Raw genomic sequence first — 9806 nt, 5'->3', positions numbered from 1 at the left:
TTATATCCATAATATCGACAGAAACATGACAAATGTTTTTTATAATCAATCCTCAAGGTGTTTTTCAAATATCTATTTGATAATATATCAACCGGGACAATTGGCTTCTTAATAGGAGCGAGAGGAGCAATGGCCGCCTTTATCTATTACGCACAAATCACTCTGAGCCACCAGCTGACCACTGACGCAATGTTGTCCACGCTCATTTTTCAAAATAAAAGCCTGAAACTATATATATATACTGTATTGTGACTGTAGACACATTAGGGAAGCCATAGAAAAAGGAATCTGGTTGATATCCCTTTCAATGCTCAAATAGGGAGGCATAGGAACGCAGAGGTTTCAAAATAAGAGTCACTTCCTGATTGGATTTTTCTCAGGCTTTCGCCTGCAATATCAGTTCTGTTATACTCACAGACAATATGTTTACAGTTTTGGAGAGTGTTTTCTATCATAAGCTGTCAATTATATGCATATTCTAGCACATTGTCCTGAGAAATAGCCCGTTTACTTTGAGAACATTCTTTTTCCAAAACTGAAAATACTGCCCCCTAGTCTCAAGAGGTTCATGTATTATCACCTCAGTCATTCTGAACGTCGTCATTTCTTGTAGTCTGCACAAACACTTCTCTATTCATGAAAAAGCGATACACAATGTGGCTCAATCAATTTATTTACGATCGAATTAAACAATTACAGAATACACAAATAGACACTAACAATATACAGCAAATAGTCTCGAAGACAGGACAGATTGGTTGTAACACGGTGGTGAATTCAGAGAGCGCGTGGAGGTGAGACAAATTAGTTAATCTATCGGACATTGAGCTTCACTCATGAAAATACTAAATATTTACTCTAACTGCTCATTTGGAAAAAGTGATTGCAATTTATGATTGAGCTGTCCTTAATCGTCCATTCCTTTGGTCATGGAGATGTTGGATGTCCGACTGGTTTGGCCACCAAAGATCACCATGTCCTTAAGAAAACTACCACTCTATAGACCAAGCAGACTAAGGCGTGAGCTGGATGTGGCAAAATGGTAGAGTTGTAGTTTTAAACCAAAGGACAAGGCCAGAGAATGTGAGGACGCTGGTCCCCAAATTGAAATGTTTACCACCCTATAGACCAAGTAGACTGAGATGTAAGCCGAATGTCGCAAAATTGTTATAAACTCTGAATCTATTGATCACTACAGAAGAAGCAAATCCTAGATGTCGCATTATCAGTCTGCAGCTGAAAATGTACGCAGCCTAGGAAGAGAACACCAACAACCTCTGAAGCATTCTAATGAGATCAACTCTAAGAAATACTGTGCAGGGTACGTCAAAGTATCCATTCTTACCACTACCACGACCAGGAGCTCTCCCTGGTGCTTCATGTAACTGGTCTAATATGTTAATTCTTCAGCGCATCCTTTTAAACACTTGAGGAAAAAGCGTGTTCCATTACGTTTTGCATAATCTCTGTGCATACTTGGGCATGGTTATTGACTTGATTAACTTTACATGAAAAAATATTTTCTCATTTAGAAGAATAAAATCACATTTCTATCTTTTTCAAAAGTTTTCTTAATGATTGATTTTATACAACATTCAGATGTAAACCTCATTGAGAAGTGTATACAAACAGAGATACAGTTGTGGTTCTACCGTCTTTCATGATGTCACAACATAAAAAATATATATATATTTTAGTCTCCACTGACCATTTCCACCTAAATATTGTTCAATTCTCCAATTTCAGGGAGGTAGGAGTTTTGGTGGGAGAAAACCCTTTGGGTCTCTCCCTCCACACTGCTTGGCAAGGAACGTATTTACAACCATCATAAAACTGGCCAACATCACCAGGAGGGGGAGCAGCACCCACGATCTCCATCTCAGGACTGGCAAGTCATGACACTTCTCTTCCTCTGTATCTGCCACTTTCAATCACTCAAAATGTATTGCGTCTGCCTCTAACCCTATAAAACTATTTCCCACCTTCTCCTCGCTCCTTAACCCCACTCCCCCTCCCTCCTCCCTCTCTACAGATGACTTTGTCAACCACTTTGAAAATAAGGTTGGCGACATCCGCTCCTCATTCACTCAGCCTATTTTATTCACTTGTCCCACTCACACAGAACTACTCTACGCCTTGACCTCTTTCTCACTTCTCTTTCCAGATGAAATCCTACGACTAGTGAGCTCTGGCCAGCAAACAACCTGCCCGCTCGACCCCATCCCCATCTCTGTAGACCTTCTCCCGCTCCTCACTTCCCTCACCAACTCATCCCTGACCACTGGCTGAATTCCCTCTGGCTTCAAAATGGCCCGAGTCCCTCCCCTTCTCAAGAAATCAACACTTGACTCCTCTGACGTCAAAAACTATAGACCAGCATCCTTTCTTTCCTTTCCAAAACACTTGAGCGTTGTGTCTCTGACCAACTCTCACTATCTCTCTCATATCAATCTTCTTGACCCTAACCAGTTAGGCTTCAAGATGGGTCACTCAACATGAGACTGCTCTTCTCTGTGTCACAGAGGCTGTCAAAGCTACATCTCTATCCTCTGTTTTCATCCTAGTTCTGTCCACAACACCATGAACCATCAGATCCTCCTCTCCACCGTCTCAGGGCTGGGCGTCTCAGGCTCTGAAACACTCTTGGATTGCATCCTACCTGGCAGGACGCTCCTACCAGGTGACATGTAGAGGATCTGTGTCTGCATCACGTACTCTCATTAATGATGTCCCCTAGGGCACAGTTTTAGGCCTTCTTCTCTCTTTACACCAAGTCACTTGGCTCCATCATATCCTGACATGGTCTCTCCTAGCATTGCTATGCGGATGAAACTGAACACCCTTTCTCCTCCCCCTTTCTGACACCCAGGTGGCAACACCCATCACCTCGTGCCTAGTTGATATCTCAGGTTGGATGTCGGCCCAACACCTCAAGCTAAACCTCGACAAGACGGAGCTGCTTCCTCCCGGGGAAGGCCTACCTGCTTCAAGACCTCTCCATCACAAATGACATGTCCACCATGTCCCCCTTCCTGAGTGCAAAGAAACTTGGCGTGACCCTTGACCAAACCCTGTTGTTCTCTGCAAACATCAAATCAGTGACTCACTCCTCCAGGTTCATGCTCTACAACACCTGCATAGTTCGACCCTACGTCATATAGGAGGCAGCGCAGGTCCTAATCCAGGCACTTGTCATCTCCCATCTGGACTATAGCAAATCTCTGTTTGGCTGGGCTCCCTGCTTGTGCCATCAACCCCCCTCCCAACTTATCCAGAACCCTGCAGCCTGGTGTTTAATCTTCCCTAGGTCTTCCATGTCACCTCTCTCCTCCACACACTCCTCTGGCTTCCAGTCAAAGCTCACATCCACAACAAGACCATGGTACTTGCATACGGAACAGCAAGAGGAACTGCTCCTCTCTACCTTCAGTCTATGCACAAACCATACAACCCAACCCGAGAACTCCATTCTGCCACCACTGGTCGATTAGCCATCCCACCCCTACAGGAGGGCATCTTGCGCTCAGCCCAGTCCAAGCTCATCTCTGTCATGTCAAACCAAGAGTCCCTGCCCATCTTCCAAAAACATCTGTTAGTTCACAACAGTATACTTTACTAACATTTCCTCCCCCCCTTAACTTGCTGATAGGGTTAGGGTTAAGGTTACCTTGCTGACAGCTACTTTATTGAGGAAAATGTACTTACTATGAATCTGATATGTGGTTGTCCCACCTAGCTATTTTAAGATGAATGCACTAACTGTAAGTCCCTCTGGATAAGAGCATTTGCTAAATTACTCAAATGTAACAATATGAAAAAAAAGATGGTTGTGTTTTGCTCTACCTCGTGTAGGGGTATCTCAAATTAACACAATTTTTAAGGATTGGCCACTAGCCTACAACGCCAACCTCCTGATCTCTAATCTCTCCACCATGCTCTGTTGAATTTCGATAACCTTTTATGTATCAAGCCAAAGGTAGAGATGTTGACTTTGTCTTAGTTACTGTTGTATCTTCAATGTATTTAAGGCACTCTGTTAAGGCTTGATGCATATTATTCATTACATTTAAATCTTTATTTTCAGGTGAGAAAGGACAGAGATTCATATATTTTTAAGGTTTCTTTGATTTGAGCCTAATGCTAGGTCACATGACCTCCACAGAGTTAAATAGAGCAAGTTTCACAGCACCTGGAAATGTTTTACTGCATGTCTCAGAGCACCTGGAAAGGCTTTACTGCTGATGTCTTTGTAAGAATCCTGCATGAAAAAAAAGTTGCTGTCCCAACTGTCCCCTGAATGTGTTCTCTCCGCCTGTCTGTCTGCCTGCCTGGATGGATGATATTGTGTCTGTATATTTCATGTGAAAACAGAAAAGAGATAGCGGTTGAGGCTAGAACTGAATGTGACGCCAGTCTAACTGTCTGTATTTATGAGGAAGGATTGGACAGAAGAGCACACTGCTTCCGAAGTGTATGACATATAGTTACTACAGTAGTCGGCAATACATACAGTTGGCATTGTTACGGTTTTCTTCCTCCTCCTCTGAAGAGGAGGTGTAGCAAGGATCGGACCAAAATGCAGCGTGGTTATTCTGATACATGTTTAATAAAAGATAAACACGAACAAATACAAAACAATAACCGTGAAACCTAAACAGCCTCTACTGGTGCAAATTAACACAGAGACAGGAACAATCACCCACGAAACACTCAAAGAATATGGCTGCCTAAATATGGTTCCCAATCAGAGACAACGATAAACACCTGCCTCTGATTGAGAACCACTTCAGGCAACCATAGACTTTTCTAGAAAACCCCACTATACCACAATCCCAATTCCTACAAAAAAACCTAAGACAAAACACACCACATAATAAACCCATGTCACACCCTGGCCTGATCAAAATAATAAAGAAAATACAAAATACTAAGACCAGGGCATGACAGGCATATTTATTCTTAATAAATGATATACTACAGTAACACTAAATTACATGACAAGACTGGGTTTCATGTTGGACTCAAGTTAGATACAATCATGTCTTAGGTATACAGTCAACATACAGTACGCTGTGCAAAAATGATTGATGATGGTTCCAACAACAATTTTTTTTTTATGAGTAGGCAAAGTAACAAGCAGCCTTAGTACCTTGGTGTAACTCAAGATATTGTTGACATTAATTAAAGTGACATTGATAAAAACACTGAGAGAAGATTAGCTGATTCTGTAATCAATAACTTATCATGATATACAACCTTCACCCCGGCATTGTTGAGTACACATATATAACTGTTATAATGAGGTTACAGTACTGCTGTGTCCAGTTAGACAAGTCATTCCACTAGATGGCGGTGCTGCGTAATAAATAACGAGTACAGGAGGATATATATCTAGGAAATACAGTACATGGCATTCAGAAAAATCTACAGTGAAAAATCTACAACCCCAACAGTTAAAGAAACATAAATAAACATACATGGCTGTATTTCCAACCTTCAATACAGTATCATCAGAAATATACAACAATCACTAATGGTAAGTTGCTCTGGATAAAAACTAAAATGTCAATACAATCCAAAACATATTTTAAATAAGCATGGCAATCATAAATATACAGTATTAACATAAATATTCTGTACAAATCAGAAATATATCATATATTATAAATAAATGTGTATTACCGTATTTACAACCTGTTAACATTTAATAGTTTTGGTACGATACTCCCAGATTCCACTGTCTTTAATGATACACGGTGTGTTGCTTTGAAGCGCAGGTATGACTCCAGACATCTAATAGCCACATCATCCACCTCGGGGTCAAACTTGTTAGCGATAAGGTGGTGTTGGTTTAGGAGCCACTGCAGGTCTCCAGCTCCATAGACACACACAGCTCTCCTGTAGGTCCCGGAGCAGTGGGGGTAGGGGGCTCCGCTCCTCACATCCCCAGCCAGGTAGCTCCACCTCACTACCCTGGCTATGGAGTTCATATCAGACTGCTGGTACTTACTGTTGGAGGGGTTGGAGCCTGGGACAGCGGTCATGCGCTGCAGAGTGGCCCACAGGTGTTCATCAGGACTATAGGTGTCCTTCTCCCACTCCAGCAGAACCTGGACCTCCTGACTCTTCATCACGTGATGGACGAAGGCCCTGGATGCCACAAAGTAGGCGTTGCCAGAGAACATGGGGGTGTTGATAGGTGGAGGGGTCTTCTTAACCTCTGTCCTGACCACAGTGTTTGTGACGTTGTGGTGGAACTGCCATCTGCCCTTCTTGTAGCCGTTGGTGACCTCTGACTCCATGCTGTTCTTTCCGTTCAGCAGCTTGAGGGCCTGAACCATCTCAGCATTGGTCTTAATGGGGAAGTCGGTTCCACAGGTGTTGAGAAGGTACCGCCACTGGACAGGTGATTTTAGCAGGTCCTCCATGCAGTTCAGGTCAGCCTGCACTCTGGACCAGGAGGCATAGATGACGCTCTCTATCTTACTGGCCACAAACACATTGGGTAGGCAGGACACAATAGCCCTCACTGCACTCTTGAAGTCCTCGGATGATTTCTGGTCGATGTGGACGCAGTAGACGTTCTGAGGAGTGTATAAAGCACGCAGGAGCCGGTCAAACATCTCAATCTTCTCGTGGATGACCATGGAGAATGCAATGGGGAACTCTTCTTCCTCCGGGCTGAGAGGCATGGTAATGAACTCTCTGTCTGTGACGAATCTCTGGCAGTCCTGTGTCACGTTGTGGTAGAATGCCTCCGACAGCAGCTGGCTCTTCTTCTTGGTCTTCAGCAGTCTCCTGAGCTGTTCCTTCTCCAGACCCTCTAAGTCTCCTCGGATGATGGCTGAGCAGGCAGGCAAGTCTACAGCGTAGTGCAGAGGGAGGAGGTCTGGAGAGCGGAGAGGCTTCCTGTCAGAGCAGGGTCTGAGAGCTGCCCACAGGAACAAACAGACAGAGCCACTCAGTATGATCAGAGATAAGTTCCTGAAGACTCTCTGAAGGCTTGACAACCGAAGTAGAGACATGCCTAGTCTTTTATTATCTATGATGTATTATTCTCTGTAGCAATGATGGTCTATGTGGTGGTATTAGTATCTACATCCAAGGAGCTGCCCACTGCTGCTCAACTGAGTAATGCTCATACCTCAGAGCTAAAACAAATGACAAGTCTCACATCTCAGTATAAAAGGACATTTGTATCATTGACTTTAGTGGGCATGGTCTGTGTGCATGGGGTAAACACTCTAGTTGGCATGGGAGTGGCTCAAGAGTGGCTCAACCTGTAGTACGCTATGCATGGTTTCCCCTGTACATGGATCATTTGCTGGTCGATGTGCGACTGACGTTTTGTGGGCGAGGAGAGCGCTGGACATCTTGTTGATATGACATGCATTACCACAGACTTTTACCTACGGAGGAGCGGCAATTTGGGAAGAAATTTGAATGTCTTTGAACTTCAGAGAGTTGGCTCAACTAATGTTGGACCAGAGCTAACAATTGATCATGACTCAGTTCCATTACATTACACATAATCCTGCCTAGAGTTTTACAGAGCTAGACCAGAGTTAGCTAACAAGCTAGCAATAAGCTAACAAACATGTTTGTGCAGACTGGCACCAGAATTCAAATAAAAACATGTCTTACCTTTTTGTAGTTAATAAATCCAATGTGATAACTATCATGTGATAACTATCCAAATATGAAAACTATCATATCCTTAACTAGCATTGAAAAAGTTAATCCACTGTTCTCTAAATAAATATCTCTCCCTAATTATTGAATTGGCGAGGGGCAGGTAGCCTACACACACACTGGTAAAGATGTTCAGCTGGCAGGCAAACACTGGCAATAACTTTTATAGTGGCTTTGAGGGCTTTGCATAATGACTTCGTTGCATTTTTTGTGGGACTGGAGAAAAAAAATGGAATGTAAAAGAACGTTATTGACCGGGTCCCATGCTCTTAAAATAACAGTTCTGTTCCGGAACACATCACTTTCTTTCTCGGTTCTGTTCCTTGAAAATGTTTGTTATTTTCTGGTTTTCGGATCTGTTCCAACCCCTGTTTGAAATAAATGATAAAGGTAAACTTCCTCTCTCCTCTCTGTAACTTGACCTGTTTAGAAACCATGAAAATTATAATGGGAATTATGTCCTTGAGCAGCAGAGAAACAGAAATGGATTAAATACCTATTCTCTCCTATGTTACAGGTGTCAGCAGTTACAAAACACTAGATGTATTAATCCATGTGAAGGATCACCTCCGTTTATTTTGGTTAGCAATGTTGTCTGGGCATTTCCCTTCATTTTCATCAGTAAATATCCTTGACTAACATCTTAGACATCATATTACCACCGACAGACAGCAACCAACTTTATAGTATCATGATAAACAAAAGGCAGAGCTGAGGGTGAAGATAAGTTATATATACACTGGGAAAAAATATAAACGCAACATGCAACAAGTTCAGAGATTTTACTGAGTTACAGTAAATAAGGAAATCAGTCAATTGAAATCAATTCATTAGGACCAATCTATGGATTTCACATGACTGGGAGTCCAGCTATGCATCCATTGGTCACAGATACCTTAAAGAAAAGGTAGGGGCATGGATCAGAAAACCAGGCAGTATCTTGTGTGATCACCATTTGCCTCATGCAGAGTGACGAAGAGGAGTAGTAGGAAGGATTGGAGGACCAATGTGCAGCGTGGTAAGTGTCCATTTTAATATATAAAACTGAACACTGCAAAAATACTAAATAACAACGTGAATGAAGAAATGAAAATCGACACAGCCCCGTATGGTACAAACACAGACACAGGAAACATTCACCCACCACTCAAAAGTGAAACCAGGCTACCTAAGTATGGTTCTCAATCAGGGACAACAATTGACAGCTGCCTCTGATTGAGAACCATACCAGGCCAAACACAGAAATCCCAAATCATAGAAAAAGGAACATAGACAACCCACCCAACTCACGCCCTGACCATACTAAAACAAAGACATAACAAAAGAACTAAGGTCAGAACGTGACAGTACCCCCCCCAAAGGTGCGGACTCCGGCCGCAAAACCTGAACCTATAGGGGAGTGTCTGGGTGGGCGTCTCTCCGCGGTGGCGGTGGCAGCACGGGACGTGGACCCCACTCCACCACAGTTTTTGTCCGTCTCTTCACCTGCCTCCGTGGCCTCTTTAGAGCGGCGACCCTCGCCGCCGACCTCGGACTGGGGACCCTAGCAACGGGAGGACAGTCAGGACAGACGGGAGACTCTGGCAGCGCTGGACAGGGGGAAGACTGGCAGCGCTGAGCAGGCGGGAGCACCTGTAGGGAGGAGACGGAGAGACAGCCTGGTGCGTGGAGGCGGCACCGGATAGACCGGACCGTGGAGGCGCACTGGAGGTTTCGAGCACCGAGCCTGCCCAACCCTACCTGGCTGAATGCTCCCCGTAGCCAGGCCAGTGCCGCAAGGTGGAATAGCCCGCACTGGGCTGTGCTGGCGAAACGGGGACACCGTGCGTAGGGCTGGTGCCATGTACCCCGGCCCGAGGAGACGTCCTGGAGACCAGATGCGCTGAGCCGGCTTCATGGCACCTGGCTCGATGCCCACTCTAGCCCGGCCGATACGAGGCGCTGCTATGTATTACACTTTGGATGGTTATCAATACACAGTCACTACAAAGATACAGGTGTCCTTCCTAACTCAGATGCCGGAGAGGAAGAAAAATACTCAGTGTCATGCCCTGACCTTAGTTACTTTTTTATGTCTCTATTTTGGTTTGGTCAGGGCGTGAGTTGGGGTGGGC

General features: G+C 44.1%; 1 protein-coding gene across 1 annotated transcript; it reads right to left on the bottom strand.

Annotated features, from left to right (window-relative positions):
- Positions 1-4836: 4836 nt before the first annotated feature.
- Positions 4837-7471, bottom strand: LOC112218952 (beta-1,3-galactosyl-O-glycosyl-glycoprotein beta-1,6-N-acetylglucosaminyltransferase 3). The gene has a single exon (XM_024380194.2). The coding sequence runs from the start codon at positions 7023-7025 to the stop codon at positions 5688-5690; it is 1338 nt and encodes a 445-aa protein (XP_024235962.1). The 5' UTR covers positions 7026-7471; the 3' UTR covers positions 4837-5687.
- Between the last annotated feature and the right edge of the window lie 2335 nt (positions 7472-9806).

The sequence above is a fragment of the Oncorhynchus tshawytscha genome, linkage group LG19, assembly GCF_018296145.1.
Source record: "Oncorhynchus tshawytscha isolate Ot180627B linkage group LG19, Otsh_v2.0, whole genome shotgun sequence".
Taxonomy (NCBI): Eukaryota; Metazoa; Chordata; class Actinopteri; order Salmoniformes; family Salmonidae; genus Oncorhynchus; species Oncorhynchus tshawytscha.
Note: the sequence above shows the minus strand (reverse complement) of the source record. Positions and strands in the feature narration are given on the sequence as shown.

Coding starts and splice junctions, on each gene's coding strand:
- LOC112218952 (XM_024380194.2), bottom strand. CDS start 7,025: ATGTCTCTACTTCGGTTGTCAAGCCTTCAGAGAGTCTTCAGGAACTTA.